Source organism: Curcuma longa, unplaced genomic scaffold (assembly GCF_044706935.1).
Source record: "Curcuma longa cultivar G26 ecotype Majalengka, Jawa Barat unplaced genomic scaffold, ITB_CL_G26_1.1 contig_21011, whole genome shotgun sequence".
Classification (NCBI taxonomy): domain Eukaryota; kingdom Viridiplantae; phylum Streptophyta; class Magnoliopsida; order Zingiberales; family Zingiberaceae; genus Curcuma; species Curcuma longa.
In genome coordinates this window covers 31743-59295 of record NW_027431540.1, presented here as the reverse complement: position 1 = coordinate 59295, position 27553 = coordinate 31743, and the positions used below count along the sequence as shown (strand labels likewise).

Here is a 27553-nt window from a genome sequence, read left to right as displayed (position 1 = left end):
AATTAATAATTAATAATTTCTAAAAAAATAATATTTTCTAATAAATTGTCAAAATTTATTACTTCTCTAAGCTGCTTTAAAGAGTTTGAAATTGTCCTCAAAATTATGATTAAGGTGTTTCTATAATTAATAATATATTCCTGAATCGATTACTATGATGCACTATAGATTAATTTTTCAAATGAAAAAATAATTTTAAAATATATATCTTTTTAATTTTATTTTAATGATCAATTAAAAAATTATATAAGACATCTTCTAAATTGTATGAAATCTCAATATGATATACATAAGGTATGAAGGTGAGTCCAAATCTTATGTGTTATTTTATACTGTATTTTTCATCCCGTCTATTATTTTTCTTAATTTTTTTATTTGATTAAAAAAATAAAATGAAAAGATTTTGAAATTCCACTGTATTCCGGCGTTGCAAACCGATCGCTCCCCTCAAACTTGAGCTATAAATAGTCAACACGCCGTCATCTCCCACCGAGCACATTGTTGAGAGAAGTACAACCATAGCGTGGAATCAACGACGGCATCGATGCCGGAGAAGTCTCGGGACGAAATGATGCCTTCTGTCGCCCACTTCATCGGTCTCCGCCTCTCCTCCTCCACCTCCGCCTCCGCCTCCGCCTCTGCTCCTTCATCCCCGTCCTTCGCCATGGCCTCCCAGATTCAGTCCTCCGATTACTCTTCCTCTTCCCCCGTCATCACCACCACCGCCGAGGCCGACAGCCCGGGACAGCCCTTCGTTATCGGTAAATGGGGAAAGCCCCAATTCTCTCTCGCTTTTGGCTGTTTGATTCTTGATTGAGTTTATTGAAGAAGTTTCCGTCTTTGATCGGTCCCTCGGTGGCTGATTTTTGAGGGCTTTCGTTTAGGGGTTTCTGGTGGTACGGCCTCGGGAAAGACCACAGTCTGCGACATGATTATCCAGCAGCTTCATGATCACCGGGTCGTTTGCGTTAATCAAGTATGAAATTTTTATCCCTAGCAAAGTTCGCTCTTTCTGATTTTTTTTATTTTTATTTTATAATTTTGTTCCTCCGAATAGCTTCCTTCGTAGCTTACTGAAAAATATTGCATAGAACAATGGGGAAATATTGTACAATTTCAGAAGATAGTTATATCCTTGCTCTCTTCCTGGTGTCTTTCACTAGAAGCTCGTCCCAGAGCATGGAACTTCTAGGGGGAGAAATAGCTGGTTTATATGGTTACGAGTTTGTTTTTATTATTTAACTTGGTGTATTTTGCAGTCGAGCAAGTCACCCCTCTCTGCTTCGTACACGCTGTAGTTTTCTGAAAGCTTGCTTGGAACTAATGGCCTCCTTTGGAGCTTGCAGCTTAATCAACTTTGGGTTATTTAACTGCGAAACTTTCACACTTGTTTTCTGATGAGAATATTTCGTCTGATCAATGTGTACGAGAACAAATAATCTAATGCCCTAAGATCTAGAAGATTCGAGGTTACTGATGACTGTTTTTTTTTTTTTTTGCATATTTTATGGGAAAATTAGGAAGTATTCACACTGGTGTAAACATACCTAAAAACGGGATGACCATCAATTTGGTAGATGTTTTAATCTTTCTAACTTTTTCAATATGAAGCTGAGAGTTTTATTTTTAGTTCTTTACTTAACTTTTTCTCTTGCTTTCTAGCTGTCTTGTTATGTAACATATGTAGCTTGATTGATCCTTATTGGAAGCTTCACTGAGATACTTTCTTATGTTGATGGTTAAAAATCTCTTCCATTCAATGGCGGTTTATCTAACTTGGTCATTAAGAGAAAACATTGTGATACCATAATGTAAAGCTTGTTTATCTGAAAATCTCTTATATGTTGTGTTGTTGAATTCATTTTGTTCAATCTACTTTGGGTGCTTGTTTTGCTTTCAATAATTACTGGAATAAATAGACAAATTGATCATTATCTGAGTGGTGGAGTTCATATGTCCTTTTGCTTTTAACGCATTGAGATTTATAAACTATTTCAATGAGCTTACAATTACAATGGAAATTCTATGAACTTTTTATATTCAAACGTTAATAGTATTGAGTTGGATGGTTTCCTTTAAAATACTAGGAATCTTTTGCCTCCAAACAACTAGTTGTTTTTGATGAATTAACCCAACTATGCGACTAATCAAATTGGCAATTATCCGAGGAGGAAACTAACTGAATTTAACATTAATTAATGAAGAATATAATGAAGAATAAATCTCTCTTTATCCCTTTAGTATTTCATTACACAGAGTAGATGTTGTGCCATTGTACCTATTTGAATAGGGATTATGTATAAAACATGTAGCAGTTCATTAATCTCAGAAATTCATTTACTCTTGATATGTATTAGGATTCATTTTATCGTGGGTTAACTGTTGAAGAAGCACAGCATGTCCAGGACTACAATTTTGATCATCCTGGTAATCATATTATTGTTTATTGTTCACTGTATATGCAAATATCATAAAAAAGACCCTGTTTTATAAGTAGAAAACTGAGATTTTCTGCTTCTTTGCTCCTATTATTAAATTTTGTTTTCATTTCAGTTTCATATATGATATTTTTTTATCAGATGCCTTTGATACTGAACAACTTTTGGAATGCATGGGGAAGCTCAAAAGTGGGCTTTCTGTTAATGTACCAATATATGATTTTAAGAAGCATCAACGTTCCTCTGAAGAATTCAGGAAGGTGCACATGATTCCTTTAAGAAAAACATTCCATCTATATTGGATTACTCTTCTATTCAGCTTTACCAAAAATCTCTTTATTTTCAGGAATTAGTTTTCTTATCTTATATATGGCTACAGTTTATGTTCCTTTTGATTGCCACAATCTAAAATTCTAGGGGCTAGGATTGGTTGAGCTAATTGCTTGTATCTGCATTTCTAAATAAGATAATTTAATGTTGTTGAAAGGCACTTAAACATGGTTCCTAATTTGTTAAGAAACTATCACACCATTGACCTAAGTTTGTCATTTCCAAGAAGCTAGCCTTTTGGTATAACTGATCCCTACTCAAACCATATTATTGTCAAGTCTGTAAGTCTGAGCTCACCCTCTAATTATTCTTCTATTTTATCTCATTATGAATTAATTACCTGCCAAGATCTTGTGTGTAAAGGCCATGTGTCTTTTGTCTTGATCTCTATTGACTTTTGGTCCATGTCAAGCTTAGCCCAGCTTGATTTTGAAGGGGTGTTAAATAATAAATCTTGGAATTTTCCTAATAACTTGAGATGGACGCCCTGTCAAGCTCCATAGTTTATAGTCTTCAACTTGAATGTTAGAAGATAATGGTTCAGTTGTGTGAAGAAATGTCGAATTACATTTATTTGTTGAAGATTTTCAAGATGTGATGAATTGTTTTCTTGGTTAAAAAACTAATATCTTATAACTTATATTCATTGCCTAGGTAAATGCAGCTGATGTTATTATTTTAGAAGGCATCCTAGTTTTCCATGATGCTCAAGTCCGTGACTTGATGGACATGAAGATTTTCGTTGATACAGGTTTCAGTTTGTCTTTAATTTATCTTCTAAAATGGTCGTCATTCTTATCATCATATGCATTGTGTTCTTTGAGAAGTCCTAATCCAATCAACCAATCAAATACCATATTGGCCCAAACTATACCTCCTGTCCAGTTCAACCTGCTGATCCAGTTTTGTAACTATGATACATAAATTTCTAAATTTAATAGTAATTATTATTTATCATCTGAAGCTTATTCAACCTTTGCTTCAAACCAATGTTGAAATAAACCTCTAAGTTTCTCTGTTTGATGTCTGCTCTGGTGAACCAGCATAAACAGAAACAAATCTCACACAAAGATAAAGCTCAAAAAGTAAAACAAAATATAATTTACAGAGGGGGGGGGGGGGGGGGGGGGGGGGGGAAGGTTACATCCTTTTTATAGAATAATTTAAGAGTATGGTCTTCTCAACTAATTTTCCTAAAAACAAGTCTAATGTACCCATAAATATAACAACAACAAAAACCATGTCTTATCCCACTAGGTAAGGTCAACTGTATGGATCCTTCTATGCTATTAAACTCTATTCCCTACTATATCATTATTTATATTTAAATAAATTTTATCTTATTTTATTGTTGCTAACCAAGTCTTCTTTGGTTTTCCTCTTTCTCATTTGATGTGCACATTTGTTGAAGTTTAACATTGCGGAGCATCTTGTAGGATCTAATCCAATGCTAGAGGGGGGATGAATAGCGTTTTAAGAATTTTTCTGATAGATGTCAATTCTAAACCAACAAATACAAAGTACGCAGTGGAATAAAAACTAACTTGATTAATCAAACAAAACTAATATGAATTAAACAATTTAAAGAACTAATATGCTAGATTCGACAATCAATTTAGCATGCAAGATTTCTAGAACACTTAGTACAATAAAGCATGCAAAAACTAATAAGATGTTGAAAACAACAAGCATGCAAGAACTTATAAGATATTGAGCACAATAAGCATGCAAGAATTCACGATGAAGCTAAATAGAGATTGACACACACGATTAAAATAAAATATGATTCTTATTTCAAATCTTTCCTTTCTAGAAAGACTTTCGAGGTGGAGAAACTTTTAAAAAGAATCTAAAAAAGGTTAAAAATAAATAAATACAAATGTATGACAACTAATAAAAAGAATACAATTACTAGCCTTAGTTGCCGATTGAAGTTGAAGTATGCGAGCGCAACGCGCTAGCGCATCTTTTCAGTACAGCCTCGAACCTCCTTTTATAGCACAAGATCTTTTCAAAGAGCATAGAGAATTGGAATGAGTGTGTTGTTCTTCAAACAAAAGCCTTGAGCCTCCATTTATAGAATCCATATCGATGTTGATATGACACTACTCCGGTCGACTAGAACCTCTCCGGTCACCTGGCATGGAGCTTGGTCAAATTTCGTTCTTGATCGATTTTGCTGGATCGTTGGATTTCGTTAACTCTGGTTGCCTAGAAGCCTTCTTCGGTCGCCCAGACGTTGAGGTCATCCCGCTCCTCGCTTCGGTTGCTTGAAACCTCCCAACTCCGTCAGTCAGGTTTATCCTCCTAGTCAGTCGCCTAAACTTCCTTCCGATCGCTTGGAACCGTTGAAAATGCTTTCTTACAAAAATGATGTGTAATGAATATGATATAAATATTATAATTAAGTTTGCATACCTTAGCTAGATGTTCAGCTCCTAGCTGACCCATCTCGACTTAGTTGCCAAGATTCAGCTCCCAACTGACTTGTTTGGATTTGTTGTCAAGATCTCAGCTCCCAGCTGACTCCCTTAGACTTGTTTCATCTAGTTCCCAACTAGGTTTGACTTATTTGGTTCCCAATCAAGTCTTGCACCGCCTAGCCCCGTTAGGACTTTCATTGCCTGGTTCTTAATCAGGTCTTCCTTAACTAGTCCCACTAGGGCTTTGCCATTGTTTGGTTGAAACTTCCATTGCTTAGTCTCACTTGGTCTTAGCCTCTGCCTGATTCATAACTAGGACTTTGCTTCTTGTCAAGTTACCTGCACTTGCACACTTGACACAATTCATCAAATCACACATAGACTAATTTTAAACTTAGCCATACATCAAAAGTTCAATGTGGTGCTCTCTGCACTAACAATCTATCTCTTTTTGATGTATGAAAACTCAGTTTAAATTTAACTAAAATCAATAATAATTGAGAATGAGATATACATTTAATGTATAATAAAAGTTAGAAATAATATAGTCATACATTAATGCATTAAATGAAATTATTTAAAATTTCCCCCCTTAATTCAAACTCCCCCTTAATATATAAAATATTTAAACTTTGGAAAATTTTAACTTTAGGAAAAATAACTTTAAATCTTTCTCCCCCTTTTTCATACATCAAAAATAGGAAAGAAGAGAGGTTTAAAAAAATATTAATCTAAAAAAAATATTAATGTACTTGCTAAAATAAATGTTTAGTCAAAACTTAATAGCATGTAAAAAATAAAAAATAAAGCTTAAACAAGTAAACTTTAAAGCTTAAAAGAAAAGCTTAAAAAAAAGAAGTAAATTTAAGCAAGCTATTATGTAAGCATCTTAACTTTAATTAAGACATGAACTTAAGTAAGAAATGAACTTGAATAAGTAAGTGGTTTAAGTCAAGCCAAGTCAAATATGTGCTAAATGAAACAATTTAAGTAAATCATAAGTAAGCATTGAGTCAAAAATGAATGTTTACTATAAGTCAATCACAAATAGAACAAGTAAGCGACGAAATGAGTTAGACATTTGAACTAAACAAGCAAGTAAGCAAACAATTATGACAAATATGACAAGTAAACAATTGAAATCAACTAGTAAACTTAAATTTAAGATTAAAACGTTTACTACATGGTCAACACAAATCAACATAAGCACTAATAGAACAAGTAAGCAATAGGTTAGACAATTAAACATTTAAAATTAAGCAAGTAGATAAGCAATATTAAGCAAGTAGATATTAAAGTAAATGTTGACATGTAAGTAAGCATGCAAGCAAGTAATCAAGTAAGGCAAGTAATCAAGTAAAAATAAGAATTGATAAAATTAAGCTTAAATAAAGTAAGCTTAAGTGAAAGATGTAATAAGCTTGAAGTTTAGTAAGCTAAGCTTAAAAGAAGTAACTCAGGCAAGCATGTAAGCATCAAAATTGAATAAGTGAGTAAAGAAATTGAACAAAACAAGTAAATAAGTATATAAATCTACATTAGTATATGAAATAAATCTAATGCAAGTTTCAACCTAGTCTAAGCAAAACTAAGATTTATCTCTCCTAAATTGGAGGTTTATTTCGATTTAAAATAAATTTTCTAACCTTTAGATTTGAAACTATAACAAATACGCATATCAAACGAGGGCGAGGTAGACCAAAAAAGACTTGGTTAGCAACAATAAAACAAGATAAAATTTATTTAAATATAAATGATGATATAATAGGAGATAGAGCTCAATGGCGTAAAAGGATCCATATAGCCGACCCCACTTAGTGGGATAAGGCTTGGTTGTTGTTGTTGTTGTTGTTGTTAGATTTGAACATGCATTTATATAGTAACTTAAGTTAGCACAAGTTGAGTCGATATAGTAACATAATGAACACGTTGCTTTGGTACCCAAAAGGAATTATTTCTTACTTGACTTGTATTTACTTATTTTTAAAATGAGTCTTAAATGTGTATGGCATAGTCTATTTTGTCATAACATAGTTTTCTCTTGTTGTACAATAAGACACTTGAGTGAGGGAGATGGTAAATTAATGGTATATACATTATTTTTCCTAACTTCTAACCAAGTTAAGTTTGATTATTTAATAGATTTAAAAATGCATTTAGTTGAAAGAAATTCTACTTTATTTCTAGTATCACAGAGTTAAGTTATACTAAGTAACTTAGACATAAGATTTTCAACATAAAGATCCTTTTTAATAAATAAATTTGTATTTAAATTAATGTTACCTGACCCAAGTACCTTTAATTTGGTTTGACCTTTGATGATTGTCTTATCGAGATCTGATGGAGACTTTGATTTTGACTCAGTTGTTTCATTTTCATCCTAATGGAACTGACTTGTTATTGGTTTAATTGAATCCTTATTGACTTTAGCTTCTCCCATATCTCCTTTGCGTCATTAAAAGATCCAACTTTCTCAAGTTGTTCATGAGTCAAATCACATTGGATGATTGTGGTTGCTTTTGCATTAGCTTGACAACTTTCTTGATACTGTCGGTCCATGAGCTAAAACCACAACTCACCATTTGAGTTTCTTGGCAAATTGACTCCATCTTGGACAGCTTTCCAACTTTTGATATTGTTCTTGAGGATGCATTCCATCCTTCTCTTCCAATGGACAAAGTTATTGTATCGAAAAGAGGTGGACAGGTTGTGTTGAATCCTTCCTGCATATTCATAAATGGAAATTTCTCCAAGACTTTTACAAATCTTGGGTAAGTAGCATAAAAAATATATTAATAAAGTGTTTAAGTTGTATTAGGGCTAGGCCAAGGTAGGGTTCTGGTTTGGGTTTGGTCTACTTGTGATTAGGGTTTGGATTTGGCTCGGGCTAGGCTTGGATTAAAGTTATTGTAATTTTGAGTTAGAGTTCGATCCGACTCAAAGCTCAAATTTGACCCTAAGCGAGATTTAGATTTTGCTTTGGACTAATTAAGTAAAAGTTTCTTAAACCAGCTTCCAAATCGTGGCAAGACTCAGGGGCCTACTTTAGAGCAATTACTTCCTAAGACAAAACTAATAAAAGAATCAAGAACTTGACTAACTTTAATACAACCCCTTGGTCTAACTGATTTAGAATGGGTTGACTTAGCTTCAACTGGTTCTGCTTAAGTAGATGCACCAGGTAGGATATGCCTTATCTAGCCTAGATATGCACCTAACTAAGTTTTCCTAACGTACTATCATCTCAATCCGCTCTGATACCAATTTATAATATTTAATCCAACGCTAGAGGGGGGTGAGTAACATTTTAAGAATTTTACGAATGATAGATGCCAATTCTAAACCAATAATACAAAGTATGCAGCTGAATAAAAACTAACTTGATTAACCAAATAAAACTAATATTAATTAAACAACTTAAAGAACTAATATATCAGATTTGACAATCAATTTAGTATGCAAAATTTCTAGAACACAACATAATAAGCATGCAAAAACTAATAAGATATTAAGCACAACAAGCATGCAAGAACTTATAAGATATTAAACACAATAAGCATGCAATAATTCAAGACGAAGCTAAATAGAGATTGACACACACAATTAAAATAAAATAAAATCCTTATTTTAAATCTCTCCTTTCCAGAAAGTCTCTAGAGGTAGAGAAACTTTAAAAAAAAATCTAAACAAGGTTAAGCATAAAAAATACAAATGTATGACAACTAATAAAAAGAATACAATTACTAGCTCTTAGTTGTCGTTGAAGTTGAAGTATACGAGCACAATGCTCAACATGGAGCATAACAAATTCTTTTCGAAGAGCACAGAGAATTGGAATGAGTGTATTTTTCTTCAAACAAGAGTCTCAAATGTCTTGATTATAGAGCCCATGTTGATGCTGATATAATACTACTTCTCTCAGTTGAAACCTCTTCAATCGCTTAGACCTTGCTGACTTGGCTATAAACTCTATCTTGTTGATGACAATTTTCGCGGTCTTCGATCGCCTGAACTCCTTTTGGGTGTTCGAAGCTTGGTTAAATTTTGATCTTGATCGACTTCATTTTGCCTATAAGCCTTCTCCGGTTGCCTAGATGCCAAGGTCACCCCGCTCCTCGCTTCAATCACTTGGAATCTCCTAACTCTGTTAGTTGAGGTTTATTCCCAACCAATCACTTAGACTCCCTTCCGGTTGCTTGGAATCGTTGAAAATGTTTCTCTATAAAAATGACACGTAATGAGTATGATAAAAATATTATAATTAAGTTCGCATATCTTAGCTAGATGTTCAACTCCCGGCTGACCCATCTAGACTTAATTGCTAAGACTTAGCTCCCAGCTGACTTGCTGTTAAAACCTTAGCTCTCAATTGACTCCCTTGGATTTGCTTCACCTAGTTCCCAAATATGTTCGATGTGTCTGGTTCCCAACCAGGTTGTCACTACTTAGCTCCGCTAGGACTTCCATTGTCTAGTTCTTAGCCAGGTCTTCTTTGCCTAGTCCCACTAGGGCTTTGCCATTGTTTGGTTTTAACCAGAATTTTTGTTGTCTAGTCCCACTAGATCTTATCCTCTGTCTGGTTTTTAACAAGGATTTTACTTCTTGTCAAGTTATCTACACCTGTACACTTAACATAATCGATCAAATCATACACAAACTAACTTTAAACTTAGTCATATATCAAAATATAGGTTTGATGTGGTGCTCCGAGCACCAACACAGTTATTGATCGTCTACATACATGTTCGAACCATCTTAAATGTGTCTCTTGGAGTTTTCCTTCAATAAGTGCAACCCTGACTTTCTCTCTAATATTTTTGTTTCTTATCTTATCTATCCTTGTATGTCCGTACATCCACCTTAACATCCTTATCTTTGTAACTCTCATCTTCTACTCATGTTCTCGAGTCATAGCTATTATATAGCATAGCAGGTCTAACTGCTATTTTGTAAAACTTACCTTTTAATTTTAGAGATAGGTACTTTACAATCACAAAAAACATCTGATGCTCTCTTCCATTTCAACGATCCTGCTTATATTCTATATGAGACATCTCCCAATTCCTCCATCATTTTGTAAAAATAATCTAAAATACTTAAAGCTCTTAGTTATAGACAACTCGTCATATCTTATTTTAAAAATTATATTATTACGTCTAATATTACTAAACTTAAATTTTATATATTCTGTTTTTTACTCCACTAAATTTAAAATCTTTCACTTTTTGCGTTTCCGTCATGATTCGAATTTAACATTTACTCCTTCACGGATCTCATCTACCAAAATAATATCATCTACAAACAACAAGCACAATGGTACTATGTCTTTGATGTGCCCAGTGAGTTTGTTCATGATTAGTGTAAAAAGAGAAGGACTTATTGCTGATCCTTGATGTAACTCTATTCTTATGGGAAATGTTTCGGTTAGTCTGCCTGAAGTCTTCACTCTTGTCATTACATCCTTATACATATCCTTAGTTCAATATACGCTATGCTAACACCTTTGTTTTTAGAATTTTTTATATAATTTTCCTTGGGACTTTATTATAAGTTTTTTCTAGGTCAACGAATATCATGTGTCGACCCTCGAGGCATAAATCCAAATTGATTTTCGATCACTATAGTCTTCTTCTTTAGTCTTTTTTCTATTGTTCTTTTCTAAAGTTTCAGGGTATGATATATTAGTTTAATACCCTTATAGTTTGTATAATTTTTTATGTCTTTTTTATTCTTATATAAGAGAATTAAAGTACTTACCCTCCACTGATTAAAATTTTTTTTTCATTTGCAATATCAAATTGAATAACTTTGTAAGTCATTCAATACCTTATTTTTTAGGGATTTTTTTATCTCTATCAGAATATCATGAGGTCTAACTGCTTTTTCATTTTGCATCTCATTTAAAGTTTGTTATATTTCTGAAGTTTGAATTCTATGATAAAAATTTAAATTTTTATACTCATTTGACCTACTTAAATTATCTAAGTTAAATTGTTCACCTAAACTTTCGTTAAAAAGTTAATAAAAATACCTCTTCCATTGCCCTTTTATTTTCTCATCATTCAATAGTACCCTATTGTATTCATCTTTAATATATCTTATTTAGATAAAATCTTTTATTTTCCTCTCTCTTGCTTTAACTATTCTGTAAATATCCTTTTCTTGTTCTTTTGTATTCAATTTTCGATATTAGTGTTCATAGGTTTCATTTTTTACTCCATTCACCACTTTCTTGTTCTCTTTCTTGGCTACGGTATATGTTTGTAAGTTTTCCTCATTCTTATAAGTGTATAATATTTTATAGGTTATTCATTTGTTCTTTATTTTCTCCTGTACTTTCTCATTCCATCACCAAGATTCTTTACTTGGTGATGCACGACCCGTTGATTTACCAAGTACATTTTTGACCATTATTTTCAATTTTAATGTCATCTTATCCCATGTCATATTCGAGTCACCCTGTATTTCTCCTAATACTTGTTCTCCTACCCTCTTTTCTTGAATATGTTTTGTTTTCCATCTTTTAATTTTCACTATTTAATTTTTGGAGTTGTACACATTGCCATCTATTGATACTATGCTTGAGGCGCATATTCAAGACTACTAATTTATGCTTAATAGTTAGTTTTCTTCATAGATAACCTTACAATTTTTACAAATCTTTCTATCATTCGTCTTAATCATAAAATAGTCAATTTGCGACTTATTATTCTTACTTTTGAATGTGATCAAATATTCTTTTTTTTTTTTCTTGAAAAATATATTTGCTAGTATAAAGTTGCTATCATAAAATCCAATATAATTTTTCTTTCTTCATGTTTTGTTCCAAATCCATAACCTCCATGCACCTTATCATATTCCTCATTGTTCACTTCAACATGCTGATTTAAATCTCCTATTAAAATCATTTCGTTTGATAGAATGTTTTGTAATACCTAATCTGGGTCGTTCTAGAACTTAGATTTGGTGTTTTTATTTAATTCTACTTGAAGTACATATATGCTAATTACATTAATAGTGTCTTTCGTCACCATTATTTTGAGAGTTATAATCTTATCTCCTTTTCTAACTACTATTATTTCATCCTTTAGTGAACTATTTACAACAATACCTATTCTATTTGTTGTTTTAGTCCTTGTGTACCATAACTTAAAACCCGAATTCACTATCATCTTTGCCTTCTCTTTTATCCATTTTATCTTTTTTATACACAAAATATTAAATCTTCTTCTAATCATCATATCTAGTACCTCCATGATTTTACCAGTGAGCATTCCTAGATTTTATATTTTAAATCTTAGACAACTAATTTTCTTATAATATTTATTCTTAACCAATTTATAGTGTGAAAACTCTTGCATGTTTAATACTACATTCAAGTTCTCATGAAGATATAGCAATTTTTGTCGATACATTACAGTCGGATCTTGCAACGCGAACTCTTGCATATTTAATACTACACTTGAGTTTTGATAGAGATATAACAGTCCTTGTCGAGACGTTACAGTCGAATCCTACAACGAGTTCCTTTCTAGGAACAACTTAGTATTAACATAATAATTTAATGAATCCATTCATTGAATATTTGCCTAAAAGTCCATGCTGGTTAGCAACCTAATGTGCAACCCTTTCCTTTTTTTATCTGGGCTTGGGATGAGCATTGGTGGGGTTACCCATAAATATAATAAACTTTTAAAAATAACAACACTAACAACTATGCCTTTATCTCTCTAAGTGGGTTAGCTATATGGATCTTATACTATTGGGTTCAATTCTCTATTATATCATCTATATTTAAATAAATTTATTTTGTTTTATCATTGCTAACTAAGTCATTTTTGGTCTCCTTCCCTTTTCCTTGATTAATGTGTGTATTTATCATGATTTTATATTGCTAATTTGGGTGTTTATTGGTCTCCTAAATAAAAGTGTATACCATTTTAAATGCATCTTTCAGAGTTTTCCTTCAATAAGTGTAACTTTGACTTTCTTTGTAATATTCTCATTTCTTATCTTATTTGTCCTTGTGTATTCGCACGTTCACTTTAACATCCTTATCTTTGTGAGACTTATTTTTCGCTTATGTGCTTGATTTATAGTCTAACGTTCAGCTCTATATAACATAGCGGTTCATTCGCCATTTTGTTATACATTTCGATCACAAAAAACACTTGATGCCCTTCTCTATTTCAATTACTTGCTTGTATCCTATGTAAAACATCTCTATCAACCCTTTTATGCTTTTGCAATGAAATAAATATAATTATTTAAAGCTCTCAATTACTCTCAATTACAATCATCTCCTATTTTAGTAATTTTCTTGCTATATCTATTAGTAAATTTAAATTTCATATATTTTGTCTTTATTCTACTAAATCTAAAACTTTTTATTTTCAAATTTTTTAAAAGAATTTTTAAAAATTTATAACTTGTAACTAGACTAAACACTAGAACTTAATCTTAAATTTGTCTGCAACATTATTTGGTTTATACTAAACTTTTAATTGAGAACTTGTCTGCTTAAAATCCTAATTGCAAGTCAGGCATATTTTTCCTGCAGTGACGTAAACTTACTAAAACATGATCTCTTTAAACACAAATGAGTGCAAGTCATTAGTAACTTAAACCTACCAAAAAAATGATCTCATTATAAAGCACAAATGAGTGCAAGTAATTTAATCTAGGTCATCTAATTAAGTTCATGTTCATTAAGAAGGTATTGCATCATAAAAAGAAAGCTCTTAGTTATCTTGAAGTTAGAGCTACAATATCAAAGTTTATATTCTTTAATTTTGTGCAGTTTAGTTCAAGAAGTCAAGCCTCATATAACCAGGATTAGAACATTTAAATTAATGGTTTCTGCACCATATAAATGTCTTTCTTCTTTAGGCTTTTGATTGTTCTTTTATCTTTCGTATTTTCTAGATGCTGATTTAAGGCTTGCACGACGAATAAGGCGTGATACAGTTGAGAGAGGTAGAGACTTAAACTCAGTTCTTGAACAGGTAACACATTCCATTATTTGAATTTGATTTTTTGTTGTTTTTCAATTTAGACATTTGTCATAATTTTTTATTTAATTGATTTCCATATCTTCAATTAGCATCTTAGTCGATGTAATAGACGATTAATAAATGCTTCAGTTAGTCGATATAAAACTATTACAAATACGCTCATCAAACGAGGAAGAAGAAGACTAAAAAAGACTGGGTCAGTAACAATAAAATAAGATAAAATTTATTTAAATATAGAGAATGATATAGTAGAGGATAGAACCGAATAACGCAGAAGGATCCATATAGTCGATCCCACTTGGTGGGATAAGACTTGGTTGTTATTGTTGTGTTACTTTGATATCATGATATAAAATTAAAAGTATGTGCGTAAATTGTGAAAATGAATGCTTGTGCTGGATTTATTAAACATCAACAACTCACACTAGATTTAGCAATTTCCCGATATTTATATTATATAACTATGTAATTTAATGGCCTGGTTCAACATGTATGTACTTGGACAATAACGTAGAAGTGTAGAACCCAGATTGAACTCTGCATAATCTCAAACTTCACCCATTAAGGATCTAATTAGGCCTTAATCATAGCAAAATAGATTCAAAATTAATCCTAAATACATGTAATTAAACCCAAAGCTAGGTCACTATGGTAAAAATTTATGTGAGCTAGCATGGCTCGACACTGAGATGGTACCGAAATTGGTATCCAAGTTGAAATTCTAAACCTTCTATCAGTATCATCACAATTTTTTTAGGTTTTCTCTTGTTGCAGGAGTAACATTAGTTGTGTTTATTCTGTCCAATTTCTTACTATACTGAAAAACTTTACACTTTATTTTCTATTGCTAGAATGAACTTCAGTAAAGTGACTCATTAGATATTCTTTGATAGGAAAGGGGGAAGTCTACGTATATATTCAGTATAAAAAAGTAATCGCATGAGAATTTAATTATGAGAAAATTGAGTCCATTTGAATTGCTCCTGCCACTTTGAGGATTTACTAGTTCTGTCCTTTTTCCTAATAAAGAAGCCTTCACTCTTTCATATATGAACTTTTGTAATTTGCTATTGTTCTAAGGTTTATATATGGGAACTGAACACAAGTCAGAGTCATATCTACCAAATAGCATAGTAAGCTATGGCTCACTACAACATTGTACTAACAAGGCTATGTAGTACACTGCTGCTGATTGACATGATTAGTACTTGTGTATAGACACATAAATAGACTGGTAAAAGAATATAGTTGTTGCTGTTTAGTGTTTCACTGTGGTTGAAACCTTGATGCTTGTTTTTATATGTTTTGGTTTCTATAGTATGGACGGTTTGTGAAACCTGCATTTGATGATTTTGTTCTCCCATCAAAGAAATATGCTGATGTGATCATACCACATGGAGGTGATAACCATGTAGCAATTGATCTGATTGTACAACACATCCGGACTAAGCTTGGTCAGCATGATTTATGTAAAATATATCCCAATGTGTTTGTCATTCAGTCAACATTTCAGGTGACTATCTTTGCTCATCTGTTTTACCTGAATATTTGTTTCATTGAGCAGATGTTGTGACTATCTCTTTTAGCCTGTCATGACATTATAATATATACAATGCTTCCTAAGCTTATTTTAACAGATACGAGGAATGCATACACTTATTCGTGATAGGGACATAACAACGCCTGATTTTGTCTTCTATTCTGATCGCGTCATACGTCTGGTAAACTTTGCATACTTATCCATTTTAAGCTATTTGAATGGATACCGTGTTAGTGTCAGTTATGTTCAGTTCATAGCAGGAAACATTAGCACTCTTATAATACAAAGAATATTTGTCAGGTTGTGGAGCATGGTCTTGGTCATTTGCCATTCACTGAGAAGCAGGTGGTCACACCAACAGGTACTTTGATATCTCTACAAGAATAGATGCTTTATTGTTTTGAACCTGTGCAATCCAATTGTTCAGTCAGATTAAACATTCTAGAACTGTTTGACCCAATTTAGTTAATTACTTATCCTAGGTGATTTTGTATGATGTATAAGTGAATTCATTAAAAAGTCACTACACCATATATACGATGCCATGCTTTCAAGTGCCACTTAGTATCAACTTACATAGTCGAAACGTATGGTTTTGGTAGTTGATTGATATGGATACTATGTTGGCACGGGTGAATATCATTATGCCACCTATGCTGATATAGTTTCAGTGATATCAATTGAGATAGGGTTGTGTTGGCCGACACTGTCCAAAATTAGTCAAGACAAGAAAATTCTCTTTCATGACTTATGCTTAATTTTGTTTGCTAGTAATGGGATGAAATGAAACACTATAGAAAGAGAGGGGAGGGGAAGAGGGAAAGCACTGATAACAATATCAACAATGGAAAAGAAAAGAGTGTGAAATATATTTATAAAGATTTAGAGAAACAATTTCTAAATGTTCTAGGACCATTATTTAATCTTGGTGTTGAAATACTATGGGATTATATGTTACAAGAACAATTCTCACCTGATGTTTTGATGTGTATTCTATTTTTATAATTTGTTACTTTAAATTTTTATTCAATTGGTTTTATTTGCTATAAGCCAAATGGAAGTTTCTTATAGAATTAAAATTTTTGAGTTGATCTTGGCACACTAATTAAAATGTGTTAAAGCAAGAGTGTCAACACCAACATAATATTGCAACTATATTAAACTCCTACATAAAATAATATTTGAAGCCATGGTTGCAATCTCATGTTATGGAGAGTGTCATTACTGATATGCCAATGACTATTACATCGTGTTGACACTCAGTATACTTAAGCTCATGTTAATTTTCCAACTAATATTTGGTAAATTTTTTTAACTTGTTTATTTACAATCCTAATTTAATTTATTGTGTAATTAGTATATGCTTCACTTTGAGGCAAAAGGTTAAATAAAAGAATTATGAGAGTGAAATAATGATTGAAAAACAACCATTAAAGTTTGCATTCTCTTCCCCTTTGACCGACATCAAAAATAATGGTTAAAAGAATTTTAAACACATGAGTTAAATCAATTTTGAATACAGATACTGATCAAAGCATGTAACCTATTAGAAATTAATTTTGAATTTGCAGCATGTAACTTATCAGAATTCAATTTTGAATTTGCCTTCCCTCTAAACCAATTTACCCCTCCCCCTATTTTCTACTTATCCCACTAAAAATGCCTTTTTACAAAAACAATATTCCATAAATGCATAATTTAAGAGCTTTAGAATCTGATTAAACTTTTAGGGGAGTAAAGATATGCTACTCTAAATTCAGTTGATTGTATTAGCCATTTAGTCAGTGTGCGCAGTCAATTAAATCCTTAATTGTTCAGCAATGGATCTTAAAAATTCTATGAAAGTCAAAAAATTACTAAAATTTACAGAGACAAGTAATTCTTCAAATCTGTAAGGGAAAAATAATTTTTGATACAAAACATCATAATTAAAAAAAATGGTACAGAGTTGAGGATGCTTAAAGACTAGTAATTTTCATGAATTCTTAATATCAACAACCACTTATGCATGAGGTTCTAGATAATCTTTTATTGGCTCAAAATTTTCAAATGTATTCTAAGTATGAAACACATGCACAAAAATTTCTATATATAGGCAACACATATCAAGCAGAATAAAATCATAGATAACCCATTGGTTTATAGGTAGTAAATCAAAGGAAGTGCATTGTTATATCAAGTACATCATCAAAATGAAACATAATGGTGCAAAAGATAGTGTCATGTCATCATCAAGTAGATAAGATAGGAAGGCTACAAGTCTACATGACCAAATCCAAGAACTCCCCGTTACTAATTATGTATCAAGGGTTACTGTCCTAGGTTTCAACCTTAGAGCATCTTTATAATTTGCTGCTAATATTGATCCTCCGGAATTTAATGAACCCAATCTTGTGTGCTGTGAAGTCCTCCTCGAGGCATGCAAGACGATCTTGTTATAAAAGGGATGGATACCATGCTAGTCGTGTTGGATAAGGTCTTCTGATCTCCCTCTTTGTCGTGTTGCTCCTCATCTCATGGTACTAGTTACTGTCCTTTCTTGTAAATAATAATGTTTTTTACATTTCTGTTCGTGCTAAAGCAAGTTGCCTCGATTCTATTTGGTTGTAGCTTTTGGATAAAGGCTAGATTGTGCCCTATGTGATGATGAACAATGGACCTAAAGACATTCAATGCAAGCTTATGTCTAACTTGTTATGAATAAGTGGGGGAATCTTACTCATGCTCATCCTTTAATGATAAGGGGGGCGAGAAAAATGGTTAGCGTTGAGGGTTGATGTCCTTGATAGAAACATGAATACATGCAGTTCAAAAAACCAATGAATTCATTCTCGAAGTATTTACATCCCAGATACGTTGTAGGATGGATGGTGAGAACTCTTGATCGATCAATGCAACTCTAGTAGTAAACACATCTTGTTCATTTGTTGATTGCAAATTATTAAAAAACTTCTTTGCATAGGTTAATGTTCATAGACTTTGTGCAAAATGCTAACTTATGCAAATTGAAGTAATCAATGGCCTTTTTGACATTGCTACAATATGTTGTAAAAAAACCTTGGTTTGAATATCGCATGTGACTAATTTAAACACACTCTTGAAACAACCTTATGCAATACTCTAAAGAAACTATAAGTAAGCTGGGTTTTATGGACTGCGAATAACCCATTATGGAATTCCTGATACAATGTCTTTGTTATCTAGATCTATAATTTATGTTATGAATACAACAATAACAACTAAACTTTTATCTCATTAAGTGACTCTATGGATCCTCTTATGTTATTGGACTCAATCCTCTATTATATCTTTATCTGTATTTAAATGAATTTTATTCAGTTTTATCATTGCTATCTAAGTCTTCTTAACTCTCTTTTAATTAATATACATATTTGTTATGGTCTCATATCGCCTAATTGGGACATTTATTAGTCATCTAAGTACATGTCTATACCATTGTAAATGCGTCTCTCGGAGTTTTCTTTTAATAGGTGCACTTTAATTTTTTTTTAATATTCTCATTTTTTATTTTGTGCATCCTTATATATCCACACATTCACTTTAACATTCTCATCATTGCGATTTTCATCTTCTGCTCGTATGCTCGCTTCATACCCTAATATTCAATTTCATGTAACATAGCAGGTCTAATCACCATTTTATAAAACTTCTTTTTAAACTTTAGATGTACTTTATGATCACATATTTCAACTATCTTGTCAGTATCCTATGTAAAACATCTCTATTAACTCCATCTTTTTGTAAAAAGGATCCTCTATACTTTAAAAACTTTTAATTATAGGTAACTTATTATTTTGTATCTTAAGAATTATCTTGCTATGCCTACTACTACTAAACTTCAATGTCATATATTTTATCTTTATTTTACTAAGCATAAAATCTTTAACTTTAAAGTGTCTCCTATCAAGATTCGATCTTAGCATTTACTCTTTCACATGTCTTATCCACTAAAACAATGTTATCTGCAAAAAGATGTATCATGGTAACATGTCTTGGATGTGTTTAGATGGTTCATCCATTATTAGTGTAAAAAGATACGGATTTAAAGCGGATCCTTGATGTAACCCTTTTTTTATAGGAAATATTTTGGTTAATCTGTCTAGAGTTTCACTCTTATCATTATATTCTCATATATATCTTTAATTTTTCAATATATACTATGGTAATATTTTTTTAGAATTCTCTGCATAATTTCTCTCGGTAGTCATAAGATTTTTTGAGAGTCAATGAATATCATGTATAAGTCTTACTTCTTTTCTCGATACTTTTCAATCAATTGTCTAAGAATATGCATAACAATTATCGTTGATCTTTTAGGCATGAATCCAATTAATTTTTGGTCACCTTGGTTTCCTTAATCTTTTTTTGTATCACTCTTTCCCAAAGTTTGATGGTATGACTCATTAGTTTAATGCACCTATAATTTGCACAATTTTATACATCTCCTTTGTTTTATATAGGGATCTATAATATAAATTATGAATGCAAAAAAAAAAATAAAATTAAATCATGTAAATGTATGACAAATGATGAATGTATGGAAATGAAGCACAAATAACAACAAAACATCTAGGTTTGATCAGAAATGAGTAATACAAGTAGAGCTTAATTGAAAAACGACATTACGTAGCATCCATGATGCTTAAAATTGGTTTACAAAGGTATCTAGAGGTGTTGAGAGGCTTAGAAACTCGTTGGAAGTTAAGCTAAAGAGAGGGCAATGAAAGATGGAAAAAAATCGGTGGGAGTAAATTAAAATCCTAGGTTTCGTATATAAACCCATTGCCACTAGTTGACTCGATAAGTAATTTCAGTTGACTACTTCGTGCCTGGTTGATTGATTAGTCCACTGCTCATGAAAATTTTACTATCACATAATGTTTAGATAAGAGTCATTAGATAATGATAAGATAAGAGCAATTGATTTAATGCAGTTAACTAATGAGTCAATTGATGTCAAAATACGATTGACTGAATGAGGGAGAAATACATTCTGGTCAATCGAATAGTAATCCTAGTTGATTCAACTAAATTTGTATATATATTGGCTGATTGAATTGACTCATGACTCAGTCGGTAGATTTTGCAGTCAACAATGATAAATTGATAACAAAAATAACTAATTTGACAGAATTATGTGTTTTAGTCAACTAATTTAGGAAAAATATGTTTTCATGTAAACTAATTTTCTATTGTTATTTTGGTATAAAAATTCAAATAATTTCAAAAGATATGGTTTTCTAACATCATACTTTCTTTTTAAAAGTATCTCAATACATAAGCAAGTTGAAACTATATTTCTAGTGAGATGTGAAGGTAATATGCAAGTACATAATATAATGTAATTTTCAAATTACAAGTAGTTTTAGATGTACAAAATTCTAAGATTGAACTAACTATTTTTTCATTGTTGTCACATCCCAAACTTATTTAATAGATTTTATAAATATTCTTTGGGATCGAAATTATTGGTTCTAGATTTACTGTGTAGTCGCTAGAGATGAGATACTATCCTAGATCTAGTATAGCAATATAGTAATGTCTATCGTAGTCATAAAAGACGAAAGGTGCTTCAACTTTTCTTGTATGCATTGGTTTGCAACCCTAATCATTACAATAATGGTTTGCCATCTTCCTTCCTGCCATGCTAAATGTTTTAAAATCATATGCATGTTTTTCATATACTTTTTGTTTTTCAACCTAGACATTGGATAAGTTAATTCTTATTTCTAACTTTCCTAAGTAGTTTTTTCTCATATACTTTTTGTTTTTCAACATAGACATTGGATAAGTTAATTTTATTTCTAACTTTCCTAAGTTGTTCTAAGTGTTTAGTCAACTTATGAGATTTTTCTAATTGAATTAAAAAATCACTCATTAAATTCATATAAATTAAATTTTGTTACCTTTTGATGGACATTCCTAGCTTCCCTTGATCTGAGCTTTTTCTTACAATCTTTCCCTTGGGTGCTTGAACAAGTACTGGTTTGAGGTTGTCCTTTTTTTTTCCTTCTTGTGTTTGGTGTTTTCTGTCCTTACAAATGGACATAGGCTTTTATAATATCCCTTTTCCTTGCATCCAAAATATATTATATGATTTTTATTTTTAGTCACACCTTGAGTTGTTGAGGCCATAGGACTTGCGTGTTGATTATGCTTTCTTGATCTCGGCCTCAACGTTTTCATGCTTCAAGGTCTTGGATATTGTCTTTCATCCTTGAATTCCTCTTGTTGCTTACCTTGAGATTTTTGTGTCTGTGAGATATTTTCGTGGAGGTTGACTACCTTATTCCACAGCTCATGCAGTTTTGTACTCGTCTATCCTGCCCAACATGTCTGATGAAGACAAGTGATACTCTCCTCTAAATTCTATAAGCACAGAAATAAAGATTCCAAAGCCCAAATTTTAATTTGACATGCTTTGTAAAATGATGAATCCATTTAAGCAATGCTTCCAATGTTTGAAAGTGAATTTGGAAAGTGAAAGAATCAGCTATAAAGTTCAGCAGTTCAGCAGTGAATGTTTGACAATCAAAGTTTGAAAATTTTAAACTTCATCTTTAAAAGTCTTACACTTATGGTTCCTTTATTGTTTCTATGTTCAAAGAATCCATCTACTACTATAAATATGTATGTTTTGTAGTACTGTTAGAATATGAAATAGAAAAGTGAGTTTTAATATATATTTTTTCAGATTATGTGATGTAATCTACCCAAGGTGTGATGCCTAAGTTTCTATTACTTTTTTACACTTCTTTACCACTAAATTTCAGATTTCTACTCCACATATCTTCAGAAAATTATCCATCTTGTGCTGCATCATAGTTGGTATCAGAACTTAAGCTAATATGTATATCAGATCTGAGAGGAGCATTAGAGGAAAGTTGACTGATAGTAAACAAAATGAGATACTCATTCACATTATAAAACAACTTGATGGCATGCAAATTCTTCTAAATGGTGTCGAGGCCCTGATTTCTCAGCGTAAAAATAATCAAAGCCCAAGGAGAGCAAGGAGAAACATGTGAAGCAAACAATAACCTGATTCAAGAGGGTTTCCTACATTTCAATAGCAACTACCTTTTCCTGAGTGGGCTAAAGGATTTCTTGAGACAAAGAGCAATATTTTTTTTATGCTGTTGGGATATCACAAAGAAAATTCCAATTGAAATGCTAGATTTCAAAGGGAGAGTGGATCACACTTTATTTGCTAATTGGCTTGTAATAATAAAAAAAATATTTTGATTGGTACACCATGACAAATGATCAGAGAGTGAAAGTTAGGTTTACTCGAATGAAGCTTGTGGGTTTAGCAAAAATATGGTGAATTGGTGTTGAAAGCGATATAAGGTGAATGGGACAGCCACCAATCAACTCATAGTAGGATATAAAGGCTAAGCTACGAGAGAAGTATTTGCCAACGAAGTATTATGATATTTATTAGTTTAAAACAAAACAACTTGTTTGTAATTGCAAATTCACTGAATTAAAGACAAGGAGTCAAATTGATAAAGATCCCTAATAAACTCTTGCAAAGTTTGAGACTGAACTCAGAAGAGAATTGTTAAGACCACTTTATAGCCTGGAACAAGCTTTTCAAGTAACATTGGATATGGAGTACTTGGGCCATTCATTTGCTTAGAAGCTTGGAGTTTTAGCAGCTAGTTCAATGAATAAAAGGATCCATGAAACCAAGTTGCAAGCAATAGAAAATTTTGTAACCCATTTAACGAGCAGAGTGACTCTAAGCCATCTTCAAAATCACTCGAATCTAAAAACAAGGGCAGAAAATGTCTCAAGTGTCGGTAGCGAGGCTAAATGGCTTACAATTATCCTAAAAAGAATTTGCACATTGATGTGGAACATTAAGATATGCAAAAAATAAAAAGATGAAGAAGATGATTTTTTTTTTTTTTTGATTATGGAATTTCTAATGAAGATGATTTGGAAGAAGATGAAGACACTTATTTGACATCTATGTTTTAATGTTGGTTCACTGTGGGAATCAAGCACACAAGCTTATAATCGATGGAGGAAGCTACATGAATGTTATTTCACCATCTATGATGGAGCACCTCAAGCTTCCTACACAATCACATCTACAACCATAAAGATTAGATGGATAGATAATATCTCTTTTCTGTTCTGGTAACACAATGTTGTCTTGTTTCTCTTTTTTGTAAAAATTATAATCTTTTTGGTATGACATTATCCCTAGAAAAGTAACTCGAACACTTTCTGGGAGACCTTAGTTGTACAATTGAGATGTGCATATTGTGGCAAGGAGAATGCATATACTTTCATTTTCAACAAGAAGAAAATCTTATTCAAATCAATGCACACTGTTGAAATAAAGTAATACAACTAAGAGTAAGAGTAGGCAATGATCATGCTTAGCAGTACAAATTTTCTTCACATTCTAACAAAAAAAAAATCAGCAAGAGAGCAGTGTTATATATGCTCTTATAATCAAAGAAGCCAAGGAAGTAACTACTACCAAAGCTTCCTCAGGCTCTCTAGAAATCACTATGAAAGATGTTTTTCTGATGTGACTGTAAAAGAATTACCCAGTGAGCTTCCATCGATGTGCATACTAGGATAGCAATTACTCAATTTACTAGCCTATTGAATGAGTCCAAGTGGCTATGTAGAATTGAAAAGACAAGTGGATGAACTACTTTTCAAGAGTTTAATTCATGAAAGTCTACTAAGCCCATGTGTTGTTCCTGCATTGTTGACACTAAAGAAATATAGTTGACGCTTGTATATTGACATATGTTTAAACAATAAGACCAGCATTAAATATTAATTCTCAATTCCCCACCTTAATGATATGCTAGATATGTTGGTTTAAAAAGTGGGTTTCATCAAATATGCATAAGGCTCGGAGATGAATGGAAGACACTTTTAAGACTAAAGATGTCTTTTATAAATGACTTGTCATGCCTTTTAGCCTTTCCAATATTGCTAGTTCATCAAATATTTATGTGCTTTATGACGGTGTTGCAAATTTATATCAGAAAATTTCTTGTTCATTTCAATGACATCTTAATTTATAGCAAGAGTAGAGAAGATCGTCTTACCAATTTGCAACAAGTTATGAGTAGTTATGAGTGATCTTTGTAGGGAGAAGCTATATGTAGACTTGAAGGAATGCTTGTTCATGACTTTATTTGTGGTATTCATAGGTTTGTGGTGTCATCTAAAAGATTAGAAGACGATTTGGATAAGATAAAAGCCATTCTTGAATAACCATTGCCTAGGACACTAGAAGTAGAAGCCTTCATGGCCTAGCAACTTTTTATCAGTCATTCATAAAAAATTTTGGCACTATAATAGCTCCTATAATTGATTGTATGAAGAAAGATTTTATTTTGACCAACATAACTTCACAAGCTTTTCAAGAAGGAAAAAATTTGTTGAAACACCAAATCTTCTACTATGAGATTTTTCAAAGGTTTTTGAAATAACACGTGATGCATCTAGTGTTAGAATCAAAGGCATATTTAGCTTAATACCTATTACATTTTTTGTGAAAAGCTAAATGAGGCAAAACAATGATAATCCATTTATGATAGAATTTTATGCAATAGTTCAAGTTTTGTGCTATTAGTGAATATTACCTCCTTTAGCAAGAGTTTGTTCTATAATATGATCACTAAACTCTTCAATATATTAATTCTCAAAGAAAACTAAGTAATCGACATAGGAAATGAGTCTCTTTTTCTTTTCCTTTTTAAAGTTGGCACTAGGTATCCTGCTTATGTCGATTAATCCTAGGGGTGACCGGTCCGGCTTACGAAAATTTTCCACCGGCCATCAGGGTAAATCGGGAAGTGCTTATGGTGGCCCATCCATATAGTCTACTTCCTCAAGCCCGCTACTCACTGGAGGAAAAAATCGCCCTACAGTGCATCGTAGTTGAGTTTCGAACTCGAGGTACCTAGGATCTATAGGAGGGCCGCTACCGTTGCACTGGAGGAAATGAGTCTCCTTGCAAGAATAGACCTTCATAATCAAGTAAAATCAAGTGTTGAAGACAAGGTAGCTTATGCGCTCAACAAAGTTTCTTCTATGTCTGTATAAGTGGTGGGGTTTGAGCTACATGAAACAGACTATCTTTCATGTAAAGATTTAAGCATTATATTTGATGTATTGTTTACTAGATAACATGAGGAATTTCTAAATTTTTTGCTATTTAATGAGACTTTGTTTGCCGAATACTTCTCTTTGTGAGCAAGTGATATGGGAGTTACTTGCCGGAAGGACATTTAGTCATTTTGGAAGCAATAAGACTATTGCAGTGGTGAAAGACTTCCTATTGGCCTAGTCTTAAAAAAATGTGGCCAAGATATTATCTTAATATTGCAAATGTGTTTGTATATGTGAGTCTGATTCCACACAAATCATGAAAGATGTAGTATGGATTTCGTGTTTGCTTTGTCTAGAGTTGTTAGAGGACATGACTCTATATTTGTGGTGGTGGATCATTTTTCAAAAATGACACATTTTATCTCATGTTCGAAAGCTTCAGATAGTATCCACATTAATAAGCTCTTCTTCAAAGATGCTGTTTGTCTTCATGGTTTACCATTAACAATTGTTTTTGACTAATATGTGTCGTTCCCAAGCTATTTTTGGTAAACCTTATGGAAAATGATGACTTTTTCTTCTTTCTACCCTTAAATTGATGGTGAAATAGTGGTTGCCAATAGAAGTTTAGGTGATTTACTTCACAATGAGAACATGTTACCACATAGAATCAAATTCTTCCTATGGATGATTTTGCATATAAAGTTTTGTGAGTAGGTCTACTAGTTGCAGTCCATTTGAAATTGTTACATATATGCTTCCTAAAAAGCCAATTAATTTGGTTCCTTTACCATTGGAGGCAAGAGCAAGTGTAAAGCTGATGCTTTCAATAAATACATATAACATGTACACAATGATGTCAATGAAAAATTGCTATGAGCAACGAAAGATATAAGACACATTTTAATTTGAAAAGAAACTTTAGTGAATTTGAGGAAGGTGATATGATTATGGTTCATATAAGGCTAAAATGATATTTACTCAAGAAATGCTAGTTCCTAGAAAGTTTTGAAGAGAATACACTAATGCTTATATCCTCGATTTACACATGGGTATTTGCAACATCAACATTGAGGATTTCTTTTTACTCAGAATATGAAGATGTTTTGTTAAGTAGTTAATCAAATGCTCATCTGCAATCAGTTCAAATATTGAAAGAAGAAATTGAAGATGTAATCGACCATCAGATTATGTCAAAAAGGGAAGTGGTTATCATTAATATCTTGTCAAATGAAAGGCACAACCCTTTCTAAATGGGCATGGATTTTAATGATGACTTCCACCAACTAAACTAAGATCTTCTTGAAAGATTCCATAGCTTTAACTTGCTAAGAATTTGTATTTCTCAATTGGGGAAAGTTGATAAAGACAAGTGATTGTCTCCTCTAAAACTCTATAAATGCAAAAATAAAGATTCCAAAGCATAATTTTTAATTGGACATCTTTGGAAAATAATAAGCATATTTAGGAATCATTGTGCATCTAGAGGGGGGTGAATAACACCTTAACTTATAGATTAAATTCCTTTCTTTTCTTGCAAAGTAAAATACAGATTAAATAAAGAGGATATGTAAAAGCAAGAAGAGACATCACAAGCACTAACACAAATGGTTATGTGGTTCGAACCTCAAGGCCTACTCGATAACCTAGTGAAGTATTAGGTGGATCATCAAACTCGAAATTCTCACTATGAAA

General features: G+C 32.2%; 1 protein-coding gene across 1 annotated transcript in view; it reads left to right on the top strand.

The window, feature by feature from the left end:
* The first annotated feature begins 510 nt into the window (after positions 1-510).
* Positions 511-27553, top strand: part of LOC141817558 (uridine/cytidine kinase UKL1, chloroplastic-like) — a 49696-nt gene continuing 22653 nt past the window's right edge. Inside the window, exons 1-9 of the mRNA XM_074705198.1 lie at positions 511-761; positions 885-976; positions 2358-2427; positions 2580-2698; positions 3423-3519; positions 14117-14196; positions 15524-15718; positions 15843-15926; positions 16046-16106. Of these exons, the coding sequence (XP_074561299.1) occupies positions 545-761; positions 885-976; positions 2358-2427; positions 2580-2698; positions 3423-3519; positions 14117-14196; positions 15524-15718; positions 15843-15926; positions 16046-16106 (1015 nt within the window). The 5' untranslated portion in view covers positions 511-544. The remainder of the gene's footprint in view (positions 762-884; positions 977-2357; positions 2428-2579; positions 2699-3422; positions 3520-14116; positions 14197-15523; positions 15719-15842; positions 15927-16045; positions 16107-27553) is intronic.